Raw genomic sequence first — 13,007 nt, forward strand, 5'->3', positions numbered from 1 at the left:
GCTTGGCACGCCAGCAAGCGCCATTTGACGTTGCGTGCTGGCGCGCCAGCTGAGACCAGGTTGCAACTAACAGGTCTTGAAACTGCTAAATGAAACGCGAAATCTTGATTATATCGTGAACGGAATTGAAATGACGCTGTGTTAATTAAAATTTGTTCTAAACATATTGATGCTGTGTTCCTGAGACATTCTCAGTTAGTCGTAGGCAACAACTGGCAGCATGTGCTTTTAATGTACCTTTAGTCTAGGAATAGCCTAGGGGTTACAATTAGAGTAAGAGATACATCTGTAAGTCACACATGTAGGCCTATGATCTGGTATTGATTTTAGCTGAAGCTGAAAAAGTATACCTAGACTCCAGACTAAAGGTACAATAAAAGCGCTTAATGCCTAGAGCGTATTCCAATATTTGCACGGCTTTGTACCTCGCCCGATCCACTCCTACGATTTTTTTTTTGTGAATTTCAGGTACGTACCCCACACCCCCTTCACAGTGCCCTGCTCGGCTTGGTGCTTCACAGTTCACAAGTCGCTTGAGACGAGACGCCGTGCAAACCAAACGACGTCTATTGTCCCACCGAAAAACAGAAACTAGAAATAGATTTACTTCTTTTTGTTTGAGTTTCGTCATTGAGTCAGCCTTTAATTTCTTCTAGGGTTTTCATCGTTTGGCCAGGTAATAGAATCACTAGTAAGTTTTTAAACATAGGCAATTGTGCTCAGAGTTTCATTGTTCGCTAGAGCTACCACGTGGTTTGGTCACGCTATGGCGTCGATACATTCGAACGGTAAAGACCCCGGCTATCGTTATTCAGCATGTGAGGAATCGTACGACTCGTCTGACAGTGAATCCGAGAACGACTCTGGCTGCTCTCATTTTTACCGCCAAACAGCAAAAGTTCGTTTCACTCGAACAACGTCCAAGATTCAACATCATATGGAAACGAGTGCAGCTGCTGACGAAGGAAAGCAACAATTATTCGGATGTCTCCGGCGCAGCAGCAGCACCAGTCAAATGTCGCAATACTTGGAAAGCAGCCGTGCTATTAAGGTGAACAAAATAATAATTTAATTAATGTTGAATTGCATGATGACGACTTGCAGCAAACGAAACCATCGAACTAACCTTTTTATTAAATGCAGGGCGAGAGAGCAACTTCGGGCATCCGGCGCAGCCCTGAATCCGAAAAAAGGCAACAAGAATTGGAGAAAATTCGTCGAGAAGTTAAGCGAATGGATCAATTACAACAACTGGAGCAGCTACAGCCGCGCGTTGAAGAACGCCATCGCCCTAGTCCACCCAACGTCAATTCCTCGTTTATTTCTCCGAGTCCCATTCCATCACCACAATTTGTCCGACCGAATTCACTTCCGGATTCTTGGATCACTCAGTTGTCTTCATTTACTGAATCACCACTGGACGAACGGGTCTCTCCGGGATCCCCCTCTTCTTCCGGCAATTCATTCTGCTGTTGGGACTGGTGTGTGAACGACCAAACTTCCTGGCCGCCACACGTTGACTTGGAGCCGTTTACTGGCAATCCAATGGACTGGCCTTCTTTTATTCAACGCTTCAAGACGTGGATTCATGACGCCATGCCCAACGATACGCTGCGAATGATTTACTTGGAGGAGCTTCTTTCGCCAGAACTAAGGCAAAAATACTCGTCACACTTTAGTTTTCCAGGCCGCTACCGCAAGTTACTCGTTCATCTCAGAAATCACTATGGGCATCCTTCGCTAGTGGTCCGCTCGTGCTTTGAAGGGCTTAGGCAATTGACTCCGTTGGACTCGGACATTTCCAAGACGTCCCTCAGCGACTTATCTGGTAGAGTACAGACAATTTTGGCAATTTTGAAGACGGTAGGATGCGAGGAAGAAATTCGTACCTTCTCGGCGCTTGAACTCTCTGGTTTAGTTTGCAAGTTGTCTGAAGATTTGCGTGACGAGTGGAATGCTCACATCAAAGAAAAGCAGTCTTTAGTCCCACTGCCAAATCTCGGTGAATTTGCCACTTGGCTGCAAGAACGAGCTGCCGAATCTACCTGGAGGAGGTGATGATGAATCCATTCTGCCTAGCGTTGATCAACACACAAATGCAAGCTCTTCTCTTGTTGGGCGCCCGCGTTCCATCAATAATGTAGCGCCATGTGACTTGATTGTAACAGTAGACCATTACTGTGATAACTGATAATACATTGTTTATTTGACAGAGCAAGTTAGTAGGGTTTTCTTTACAATTGTGTATAGAATTCAAACTCTTCTTTGCTATAAGATGACACCCAAAGATAGACAAACCTTTCATAAGGGTTTCGGATGCAACAGGGAAATGGGAATGAAAGAGTGAATATTACTTCAAAAGAGACAACAATCCAGTTTTGGTTTTATAAAAAATTTTAAGGGAGAATCCCAATGAAACCCTCTCAAAATAAACAACACTCCGCGCGCTCGTGCATGACGCAAAATTCCCTCCTATAATTGGCTTGAAAATGATGCTACTTGTACAAAAAGACGGCCCAATGTACGCAAAAACAGTTTGCTATTACTCGTGTCAGTGTGCATGGATTCGTTGGGAAATGCAATATGATCAACTCCCAATCACACACCTCACTCACTAAAACCGTAATCAGAAAAGCAGGATAATTGAAGAGTTACTTTATTGGGAGTTATTTTATCTGGTTCTTTAGATGCTGTAAGAATTCGTAGTATGAAAGGGAAGATTCAGTTCGACCGTCAACAAGATGGCTAGAAAACAGATGTCGAATTTGACTGTCTTCCCTGTAATTGAAGAAAAAACAGTAAATGGTAAGTGTCCACACTCTCACTTATTTTAAATAATAGTTAAGTTGTATATGTACCTTATGAACTGCAGTACTGCTGGATACGGTCTCTGATTTTGAAGATGGATCAAAAAGTTTCGTAGTCTTTCTGATTCATTTGTTTCTAGTTCTGGCAACTCAAACTGCAACAAAAGGAAATGGTTCTAGTATGACGTATGTTCTAGTATGACGTAAAACAAATTTTTTTTTTGTCGTACCATTTGCTCGGGTAACGATTGGAAACTTGATGCTCCAAGTACTTGTTCCAAGAAAACTTGATGAACATTACGACCCACGTACAAGTATATGACGTCTCCCGAATCAAGTAAGTACGCCCCAGCTGAATCAACCATCTCTGCTGACAGATGTAGACGTGGTGGTTGCGGTATCACCATATCTCCCTGGCTTATCGCTCCCTGTTTAACGATAGTTATATAACTTGTCTGGATTTTTTTTAAACATTGACAGATTCCTGTTTTACCTGATCGTGTAAATTATGAATCGCATACAAATCAGGGTAGATGGACAAAATTAGCTGAGATAAAGGCAATGCTTTGAACTGGTTCATCGCAAAAACGCGTTCATCTAGACGCGTACTCTGCCCGGTTCTGAAAGCAACCTAGAATGTCAAAAACCAACGAATAACATTAATGCCTTGGATAAATCAGGAATACAAAAACTCTTACCGATTTCAATAATGCAGCCAAATATAGTGGCAACAGCCTCAAGTTAGAGGGCGCGTACAGTCCTGATGGCGCAGAACTCATCGTAGCTTTATAGGCTGATAAAACGTCAACGCAAACGTTCACGATGGCATCCCGTGCGTCACTTATACTCGAGTGCAACGAACGATCAACAGCTAAAAAGTGAAAGACATGTAGTTGAGATTGAAGCCTGCACAATAGACATAATAGTTCCAAAACAGAACCTTACCCATTTTAGCTAACAATCCTACAATGCATTGCTGATCTGCCGACTGAATGACATCAGCAACTGTACTGGCGATAGGCAAACACATCGTGTGTACTCGTATACGTCGCTCGCCTATTTATGCATCAAAGGAAAAGAGCGATCTTAGGTAAAGATAATACTTTCTTTAAATCGTTGAAGCATTACCTTTGCTTGATGTGTAGAGCAGAGCTGCCTGAAAGCAAATATGTTGGGTTTCGCTTAGGTTTTCGTCGATCGAAACCTGAAGGCCAAATCCTGCATCCGGGTTTATATTTGGTAGAGACAACAAATCAGTGGAGCGCACAAAGAAGTTCCCATGGAAAGTATGGATTGACAGGCCTTGAGTACAGCGAATTCGCATAACGGATTCAAAGCCGATTTTGCGTGTCAGGTATCGACGCAATGAATGCTCTAACCGCTCAACCTGTGGCAAATTGTGAATGTAATGGAAGCTCGGAAAATGATACATGCATCCACCGGAGAACTTCGACACGCAAGCTGTCAAATTAAAAAAATTAAAGATCAATCATTACAATTGAGTCAACATCATCACCGTAAACTAACTAATACTCACATAATGAGGCAATATCCATGTACTGACCGCTCAGCAAGAAAAGATCTACGGCTACTTGCTGACCAGAACAATCGAGTGCAAATTTCTTGTAGAAATCGGTGGCTGCATTCAAATTAGGCACGTCTTTGGCTGCTCGTTGGTTCGGATCTTCTCTTGGCTTCAATGCCCCAGGACCAATATTGGGTAACGATGCCTGGAACACTGTAATGCGACCTCCGGTAGGACTTACCATCTTGTAAGCAGCCTAAAAATATGCAACAATTTGTAAGAAAACGTTAAATGTGTAATTCAAAGCAAAGTTTATACCTGTAAAGCAGCCCCCAAGGCACTATTACACTCTGTTGTGTTGTTGAACTTCAAAGGAAGTTGTTCTAACAGTTCTATGACCAGCCTTTTACTTTCATTTAAATTGACCAACAAATCGTTGGGGCACGGTAAGAAAATATCGTCAATGTCTGACACCACCAATTGGTGCGGTTGATTCAAATTCTCGGCAAGATTGTAAAACTGAACACTGCTGTCAAATGTTATGACACCGATTTGCGTTCTAGTGTCTCCTGGTATTTTTTCAAGCTCCTCCAAAAGAACATCACAAAACAGCTTCAAGTAACCTGTTTCTACTGCTGCATGGCTTACATCCAATAGATAAAGATAAACAGGAGGCTGAGGTGGCCGAAGCTGAATAGAACGAAAAAGTAAAGACCATCATTAGAGATAAAAATAGTCAGCAAAAGGCAGGGAAATAATTGTTGCTGTGACGAACCATGTATTCTGCTGGAGCTATGAATTCGATGGTAGCATTTTTAATCTCAGGACGACGAGTGGGATCGCCGTAACTGTTGCTCATCGGATCGTATTGGAACTCATCAGGTACTAAGAATGGTATGTTAAAACTTAAATAAGCTTCACAAATAAATAAGTGCAAATATTCATTCTTACGGTCATTCACTCGGAAGCACAAATTGCATTTCCATCGTCGTTGATCGACAAAATAAACGAAGGGATTGATGTAGGTTCGACAAGATCGACAGCGAACAATAGTTTGACATTGAATAACCGGTAGTTGCTGGAAGAGAATTTGATAATTAAAAAGTGGCTTCACAAAATTTGTATGGATCTAAATTTTAAATTGCTTACCGTCAAATCTTTGAAGGGATGAATCAACACTCCCAGTGGGAGCCGAGATTTCTGCAATATGGAATTCGTTTCAGGAATTTTCGTCAGAGTGCAGCGAAAGATATCTAGACTGCAATGCACGTTATTTAAATGCTCTTGTCGAAGGCGAATTCGGGGAGTTTCCACACCTTGAGCAGGCAAAATATTTCGCACTTGGAGTAGGTCTACATTTTCGTGACCCTAAAAAAATAATAATTGCAGCAATTGAAAATAATATTTTTAACACTACACAATTTAACATAATTTTATGGAAAACTCAAAAAATTACCCAAATCTTGTCAAATCCTGTTTGAGTTACGGACAAGGTGTTCATTTGGGATGTCATCTTGTCGATAGTTGAATTAAAATTTGGAAACTGGTTGACTGGAGCATTAGGTACAGGTGCGCCAGGATAACTTAGCTTCGTGGAAAAATAAATTTGATAAAGTCAGATATGGTTCAAAAGAGAAAAATACTCGAATATTAAGTCACCTGCTGAGGGTGAATCCCCGAAACTGGTGGCAATTGACCCTGTCCATGTGCAGGTGAGTAATTTTGATATCCAGTACTATACTGCTGCTGGGGTGGAGCAGGCCCGGCTGGTCCACCCGTCGAATGAGCTGTTCCAGCTGGTAATTGTGGTGGCATGAAACTTTGAGTAGGATATTGTGGTGGTACTCCAGACGAGGAGTAGCCCATGCTGTTTGGAACAGTAGTAGTATAGTTCACACCTGAGTATGATGACGGAGTTCCCGCTCCATTTACCATTGGAGGGCCCAAATTTCCATTTAAATTGGACTGCCCACCTTGATAAGGATTCAAGGGAGGACCTGTAAAGAAAAAAAGCTTACAGTTGATGGCACTACAACTTAATTATCTTAACTGATTCGCTTGGGGCACTGTACAAATAACTTTAGATGTTAAGGCACATTTTTGTAACCTCAAATTAAATCTTCCTACGAAAATGTAGAAACACAAACCATAACTTGTAACATGTACATTTTTTAAACAGTCAAAAGAAAAAAAGAAAAGAAAATATACAAAAAGTACAATACTAGATGAAAAATCATGTAAGCTTTGTAACTTCTCTAATGTGTTAATAAATAAATAAAATTAATTACCTGAAGATTGTTGGTTCATTGCAAAAGCATTTGGTGGCCTTGCTGAATTTAGAGGCTGTAACATAGGCCTAGAAGAAATTTGTCCAGGAACTGCTGGATTACACTGTTGTTGGCTTGTTGTTGTAAAACTGGACTGACTAATCGGAGTTGGGACAGATTGCCCAGAAATTGGAGGCCTTGCCCACTGTGAACTTGCTGTATTGCTTAACGCAGGAACAGGAGCATAATTTGTTGTTGAAGGTAAAGGAAATGTAGAACCAGCAGTTGGTTGTCCAATTCCATTACTTGCTATGGATGGGCGTTGAAGTCTAGGTGGTTGGGAAATTCCTGCTGCATTCGGTATTGCTGGTTGCATTTGATTAAATTGAAGGGGAGGTTGAGAGGCCATTCCTGTAAGAAAAATAAACTTCAATTATCAAAAGTGTAGAAAAATTGGAACTTAGATACTCCTTAGTTCAAAACAGTGTAAAAAGTAAAGTTTCATACAAAAGCAAGTCAAAATGTAGTCTCAAATATAGCTAATGAAACTCTGCTCTTAATTTATAATGCACTTCTTAGTTATTTCAATTAGGGGCATACTTTCCGGTAAGATCAATCTATGATGACCCAAATCATGGACTAGTTAGATAGATACCAAAAAATTACCAAATTCTGCTGAAACTTGACAGACTGGACAGATCAACATTGCATGAATATAAATTTCGATTAAATAATTTATTTTTATAAGAATTCATTTTTTAATTTGGTAAGAAAAATATTTCATTTACATTTTTTCATTGAAAGGGTATAATAGTCCTTTTAATTGAGTTTAAATATTTGATTGTATTTCAGTTGTCGACGTGGAAATGCGCGTTATCCTATGCCGGTGTTCGTATAAACAATTTGGCAATGTCGCGGTGATGTGATGCATCACAGGCTATTTCAAATTCATTACTTTTTCATCCATAAGAAGCGGTAAGTCCGGCGACCCGGCAAAAGCCAAAATGCCGGAATGAATCAAATCAATCAATGGTGAATAAACACAGCGCACAAACATTGAGAAAGCTTAAGTTATATGATACAGGAAGTCTATGCAGATAAAGAGTGTAAGAAAGTGCGTGTGAAAGAAAATGTATTAGTCAGAAGTACAACTAAAATATAAAATGGTGAAATACAGTAGTCACATAATTCAATCATCATAAAAATAAAAACACTATCAGACTAAATAACACCGAAAGTGTGAAATTTTAATCGTGAGTCAATTAGTTAAAAAAAAAAAACTAAAAGTGGAATTTTTAAAAACAAAAAATAATGTAACAGTAAAAGTTGGAGAAAAAAAGTCTCAGTAAAACCACTGACTTAGAAAATGATGCCTAACAACGAAGCTCTTCCCCCTGTGTCTACCTGGTAGATCTGGTAGCAGATCAGTTATTAAAGAATGCTCAAATCTAATGATCTCAAAATCGTCCATTAGGAAAGACCATTGTTCCGGTTGTGATCCCGAACGCGTCTATAGAAAAAGTAAGAAATATTTAGAAAAATCAATTCATTTCACTTGCAATGGTTGAAAACCGTACCTGGAAGGAACAATAGAGAAGTTTCGTATAGGGAGATAAGAAGTTGCTGACTGCCTCCTTAAAGTTCCAGATACTAATTCCCTGGGCATTGTTGGTAACAAGAAACCTAGAATTGAACCTATTTAATCAGACAGCAATAATAAAATGATTATTTCATCAATATCAAAATGTAGGATTTAAATAATACCTCAGTCGTATTGGACCCGAATCATATGAAGGTCGAAGCAAAATTCGCTTACAATTTCCAGTTTCAGCATCCCATATTCTGAAAATGACGAATACATTTTTATTTGTGATTACATCGAAAAAATTATTTTCCTATTACCTTATTTTCCCGTCATAGGAGCCAGCGGCAACGAATCCATCTTCGTAGTGAAATCCACAAAACGCATGTGAGCGGAATATCATAGAATGAACGAGAATCAAAGGGTCTTGCGTAAGCCTGACTTGAACTTCGAAAATTGATTCCTTGCCAACAAGCAAAACAATAAATCTCTCGTCCATTCCCAACCCAAAAATTGATTGCTCCAGGAACACAATTTCATCTTTGTGTGAAATTTGAGATATGTTTCTTATGTCCCAGATGGTAAGACGACTTTGATGGGTTTCCTTCAAAATATTTAAATTGTCAAATAGGTAATAACGCGGAAAAAATTAAGCTTTATTAATGATTTACCTGTGAATTGGAACCCGTTATTAGGAGGTCATTTCCAAATCGCAAATGGTCTGTATTGTAGGTTTCATTTGCTGTAAAGCGTTTTAGCTAAATTGAAAAAAGGATTCCATGAAAATCACAAACATTATGTATGAATTGAAATATAACTCACAAATTTTCCCAAATGAACGTCCCAAAAAGTAATTACGCCTCTACGTCCTCCGCAGACAAGAAGGTTATTTTCATTCAGCTGCATGCAACGAATTTCTGATTGTGATCCTTCCAGTTTAAACTCCTGTAATAATAAAACCACGAAATTGAAAATTATTATTACTTGTTTTTTGGGGGGATTTTCTGCTAATTTAAAAAATACCGGAGTATGACGGTGTTCGAGTGTCGCGTCTTCCCGATTCCGAACAAGGATTTTTCCATCCATTTGACCAATCACAATGTACCGAGAATTCATATCAAAAGAAACATTTTTCCCAAAAACGTTAATCCCTTCTGACAACTCCTCTTGCTGGGCACCACTCATCCAGTTGTAAAGGAGTCGCTACAAGATTTTGAAAACGAAGACATAAGTTATTTTGTTAGCGCGAAACCTTAAACCCTTCTTCTTACCTGATGGTAACGCATGACAGTGTGACAAGCCGCTTTAAAATAAATATGATCCTTAATTTGAACGTTGATGCGCTGATGCGTACTAGGCTCGTTAATGTAACGACTATATAACTTCTTCAAAGTAGGATTGCACAGCATCTAAATAAAAGAACTTCAAATTAATAAACAATTTAAATATTGATTTTTTGTAGAAACCAAACCTTTTCCAGACAACGCTTCCAATTTCTCCCATTTCGAATAACGTCATGCCACAATTTACAAACCAACTCTGCATTTTTCAAATCTTTGTAATCTAGATAGCCCAAAATTTGCTCAGCAATTTCAGGAACACCGGAATCTAAAACAAGAAACACATGTTATTACTCTTCTTTTTTTTTTACATGGATTTGTAAGAACTCACTTGTCAGCAACTCGACGAAATCTTGAAGAGCTTCCATTGTTTTGAACTTAGAAATTATGTCACAACTGCAAGCTTTCAATGACTGAGGTCTTTCGTACATTGTGCTCAAATATATACCCCCAAAAAAACATAACAGTACCGTTTACAGCGCAAAATTCAATCGCTCATTGGTCCAAACCTTGCTTTTCATTGGCTGAAAAAATTTATCATTTGTCCTTCACAATAAACTAAACACTACCCTGTCTTAATCTTAAGCTGATTAGATCATTACCTGATGTAATTTCAAGATTAAATTCAAGAAAAACTACCAAATTAATCCCTTACTCTTTAAGACTTTAATCAGTTCTGACCTACGTACTTAACCCGTTAACCAGAAATAACTTCACTTCAATGTATTAGTTTCATCTCCATCATCAACGACAATCAATTCAACTGGGCAGTAAGACAATCATAAAGAGGAGATTTTGGAATGCCCCTAGCCCTGCACAAGAAACTTAAAAAATACGAGTTATAAAGAAGTGAAGAAAGGCTTTGAGATTAGAACGAAGACTTTTCCCTTTCAAAGTGTGCGTACCCATTGAGAGATCCTGGATAAATCTTGGATCAGAAGGCTCTCAAGATTGGTTACAGCTCCCCAGATTTCTCTATCACTTAGGTTATTTAACAAAGAAGGCAACAAGCCAGGCAAAGTTGATAAAATTATCATTCCCATTCACTCAGATCCTAACCAACATTTTTAGGGAAAATAGAAATATCATGTTAGTAATTAGGTATAGCAGCTGGTGAGTTATTAGTCTGCTTTCCGACTACGTCTTTTTCGAACGTCAGGACTGGATGAAGAAGGACCTTCTTCAGCTGTTTCTTCTTTATTTTTCTCATTTACTTCTTCGTCGTCCTGTGAACCTTCGTCAGCCATAGCTTCGTCCTGCTCTGACTGGCTGAATTCATCGTCTTCATCTTTTCCCTCAGATTGGGTGTTTTCGTCTAATATGTCTTCATCATCATCATCCTAAAAAATTCTTTTGGTTAGTCATTTTCATAGTATAACAGGTTGTTGAATCAAACTGACTTTTTCGTTTTGTTTCGATGCCTTATTAAGGTCGCTTCTTTTTACAGCAACTTTGGCAGGGTAGAAGCAATCGATGAGAAAAACTAGAACGAGGCCTAGAACAGCTCCAACAATTATGGTGGCAAGAGCAAATAGCAAGTAGGATCCCCAGTATGGAATTCCATGTTCTTCTGTGATTTGGGTGTGAATATTTCTCAGCATCATAGACAATTTGAAGAATCCAGAAACAATAGACATCTGAATGGAAGATGGAGATTTCCAACCAGGGATAGGTTCAACTTGTTCCCATTTTTTCTCTTCAACAAAGCTAATGAACTCGTCTTTGTCTCGCGTACCACGATATTGGCGGAAAACTCCATTTTTGACACTATAGTAGAAGAGTTTTAAGTTAACAAAAAAACAAATTTGAATGGTGAAAACACAAGTATAATGTTACTGATAAATTGTTGGAAGGGCTGTAACCATGAAGCGACCACTCAAACCAGGAGAAGTGGTAACATCAACATGTCCAACTTTAATTCCTAAATCATCACTCCACGAAGCAAAGTCCACCCAAACTGGTTCCAAGGCTCGGCATGCAGGGCACCATGGAGCGTAGCTTGATTTCATCAAAAAAAAAGGTGAATTAGTTTAAAAAATTACACATATTACATTAAAAATTAAAAAAACAGACTATTTGTTAATTATTTTTCAATAAATTAATAGCCCGGCATAGTCATGTTGATCTTCAATGTGTAAGTAAACAAGAGGAAGCTTAAAAAAGACAGCACTCACAATTCTACCATCCATTCCCCATTGAGCATTTCATCCCAATTTTGCTCATCCAACACTTTTAAGGGTGCACAGTTAACAATTGCAAATAATAAAGACGCGACGAAACAGAAATTTCGAATTGGCGTCATTTTTTTATTTTTTATCTCAACTACGTGGTTGGAACCTATCGGTGACCAGTCAGGAGACGAGAAACTTTATCAGGTTGACTGTCAACTGAAACTAGGGGCTGCCAAATTTCAAGAAACTGGTTTCTGTTAGTGCGTAAAATCTTAACGAAAAAATAGTTTCGACTTTTCGAGTCCTTCTAGGCGTCTAATTTAATTAAAAACAAGTCTTTTATTCTGGTTTATTCGTTACTATTTACTGAAATGGAATAAGCAAAAAGAAAAAAAATTTCAATCCGCCAAGACTGCGAAGGACGCCACTGTATAAAATCTGTGGGTGTGTACTAGAAAGGGAATATCGGAAGTGTGGGCGAACGAAAGTGGAAGAATGCTTGGTTGTAACGCTACGATGACCGGAAAGACATGCAGCAATGGTTAGCAATTAAATCCGACGAAGGAACATTGAAAAAAAAAAAACTTAAAAAAAAAAATAATACACGGAAGTTCTCACGCCACTGATCGTGTTGCTTTCTCATTCTAATAATACTCTCTCGATGAAAAAATTTGTAACAAAAATTGGAAATCTGCTTTATAGTTGACGGTATGCTTGCCTGTTTGCGCTTCGCTTATCATGAAAAAGATGCGTATACCTTAAAAATTTAATTCATTTCTATTAGATGTATATTTTTTAATGCTCAGTAGTCAGTACATACATTTATTGTGTGGAGATATCATTGCTGGAACTATACATACAATAAATGTGCTTAAAACATCCCTGGATGCTAATTAAATAACGGGAATGAGCCGATTTTGAGATCATTTTAGAAATTTGAAATGAGTATTTCAATAGTTGTTAATAGCTTATCGAAAGTGTCGTCGGAATTGTTAGTCTCTTCATTGCGTGTCTAGATTATTTGCTGATCCCGAAGGCCAGGAATTTCATACACCAGATTCGTGGATTCTCTCTTGGTTGACAGCAGAGAGGATATGCCACTGTTGACCTGGTCACTTTTGCGCAACGTTGGCACAGCTCTCGAACTTCTTCCTGCGGAAATCAAAAAATAATTAAATCAAATGAAAACTGGCGAAATGAAAACAGGCTCATCAAATTCTACAGACATTATAAATTTTGTTTTGCCAGTACCTGTGAATCGCAGTCATTTCCCTGTCGCATGGCTCGGCGGAGAAGAGTCATATCGACGTCGTCA

At 38.8% G+C, this 13,007-nt stretch overlaps 4 protein-coding genes across 4 annotated transcripts; 1 reads left to right on the forward strand and 3 right to left on the reverse strand.

Moving 5' to 3' along the window:
- The first annotated feature begins 99 nt into the window (after positions 1 to 99).
- On the forward strand, positions 100 to 2,214 carry LOC124341149. The gene is made up of 4 exons (XM_046794106.1): positions 100 to 368; positions 469 to 676; positions 742 to 1,051; positions 1,144 to 2,214. Exons 3-4 carry the CDS (start codon positions 767 to 769, stop codon positions 2,056 to 2,058), a joined length of 1,200 nt encoding a protein of 399 aa, XP_046650062.1. The 5' UTR covers positions 100 to 368; positions 469 to 676; positions 742 to 766; the 3' UTR covers positions 2,059 to 2,214.
- On the reverse strand, positions 2,185 to 7,305 carry LOC124340711 (protein transport protein Sec24A-like). The gene is made up of 16 exons (XM_046793318.1): positions 7,266 to 7,305; positions 6,621 to 7,010; positions 5,992 to 6,329; positions 5,789 to 5,920; positions 5,482 to 5,700; positions 5,284 to 5,410; positions 5,108 to 5,217; positions 4,651 to 5,022; positions 4,345 to 4,588; positions 3,936 to 4,268; positions 3,753 to 3,863; positions 3,506 to 3,678; positions 3,301 to 3,438; positions 3,038 to 3,235; positions 2,859 to 2,962; positions 2,185 to 2,778 (listed from the first exon to the last, which is right to left on the reverse strand). Exons 1-16 carry the CDS (start codon positions 7,303 to 7,305, stop codon positions 2,667 to 2,669), a joined length of 3,141 nt encoding a protein of 1,046 aa, XP_046649274.1. The 3' UTR covers positions 2,185 to 2,666.
- Positions 7,306 to 7,457: 152 nt separating this feature from the next.
- LOC124341080 (F-box and WD repeat domain-containing 11-B-like) lies at positions 7,458 to 10,144 on the reverse strand. Its single transcript, XM_046794003.1, has 10 exons — positions 9,853 to 10,144; positions 9,653 to 9,789; positions 9,453 to 9,590; positions 9,205 to 9,384; positions 9,004 to 9,126; positions 8,853 to 8,939; positions 8,502 to 8,785; positions 8,364 to 8,441; positions 8,177 to 8,294; positions 7,458 to 8,109 (listed from the first exon to the last, which is right to left on the reverse strand). Exons 1-10 carry the CDS (start codon positions 9,950 to 9,952, stop codon positions 7,942 to 7,944), a joined length of 1,413 nt encoding a protein of 470 aa, XP_046649959.1. The 5' UTR covers positions 9,953 to 10,144; the 3' UTR covers positions 7,458 to 7,941.
- An 85-nt stretch (positions 10,145 to 10,229) lies between these two features.
- LOC124341239 (thioredoxin-related transmembrane protein 1-like) lies at positions 10,230 to 11,916 on the reverse strand. Its single transcript, XM_046794251.1, has 4 exons — positions 11,696 to 11,916; positions 11,358 to 11,519; positions 10,922 to 11,288; positions 10,230 to 10,861 (listed from the first exon to the last, which is right to left on the reverse strand). Exons 1-4 carry the CDS (start codon positions 11,821 to 11,823, stop codon positions 10,643 to 10,645), a joined length of 876 nt encoding a protein of 291 aa, XP_046650207.1. The 5' UTR covers positions 11,824 to 11,916; the 3' UTR covers positions 10,230 to 10,642.
- Positions 11,917 to 13,007: the final 1,091 nt, after the last annotated feature.

Source organism: Daphnia pulicaria, chromosome 5 (genome assembly GCF_021234035.1).
Source record: "Daphnia pulicaria isolate SC F1-1A chromosome 5, SC_F0-13Bv2, whole genome shotgun sequence".
NCBI classification, from domain to species: domain Eukaryota; kingdom Metazoa; phylum Arthropoda; class Branchiopoda; order Diplostraca; family Daphniidae; genus Daphnia; species Daphnia pulicaria.

Excerpts from the sequence above, each read along its gene's own strand:
- LOC124341149 (XM_046794106.1), top strand. The coding sequence starts at position 767 with ATGGCGTCGATACATTCGAACGGTAAAGACCCCGGCTATCGTTATTCA. Across the intron at positions 1,052-1,143 it reads AAAGCAGCCGTGCTATTAAG|GGCGAGAGAGCAACTTCGGG; the intron begins GTGAACAAAATA and ends TATTAAATGCAG.
- LOC124340711 (XM_046793318.1), bottom strand. The coding sequence starts at position 7,305 with ATGTTGATCTGTCCAGTCTGTCAAGTTTCAGCAGAATTTG. Across the intron at positions 3,679-3,752 it reads AGGATTGTTAGCTAAAATGG|CTGTTGATCGTTCGTTGCAC; the intron begins GTAAGGTTCTGT and ends TTCACTTTTTAG. Across the intron at positions 2,963-3,037 it reads AATCGTTACCCGAGCAAATG|TTTGAGTTGCCAGAACTAGA; the intron begins GTACGACAAAAA and ends CTTTTGTTGCAG.
- LOC124341080 (XM_046794003.1), bottom strand. The coding sequence starts at position 9,952 with ATGTACGAAAGACCTCAGTCATTGAAAGCTTGCAGTTGTGACATAATT. Across the intron at positions 8,295-8,363 it reads TCGGGTCCAATACGACTGAG|GTTCAATTCTAGGTTTCTTG; the intron begins GTATTATTTAAA and ends CTGATTAAATAG. Across the intron at positions 8,110-8,176 it reads TTCTCTATTGTTCCTTCCAG|ACGCGTTCGGGATCACAACC; the intron begins GTACGGTTTTCA and ends CTTTTTCTATAG.
- LOC124341239 (XM_046794251.1), bottom strand. The coding sequence starts at position 11,823 with ATGACGCCAATTCGAAATTTCTGTTTCGTCGCGTCTTTATTATTTGCA. Across the intron at positions 11,289-11,357 it reads GCCCTTCCAACAATTTATCA|TGTCAAAAATGGAGTTTTCC; the intron begins GTAACATTATAC and ends CTTCTACTATAG. Across the intron at positions 10,862-10,921 it reads CATCGAAACAAAACGAAAAA|GATGATGATGATGAAGACAT; the intron begins GTCAGTTTGATT and ends AGAATTTTTTAG.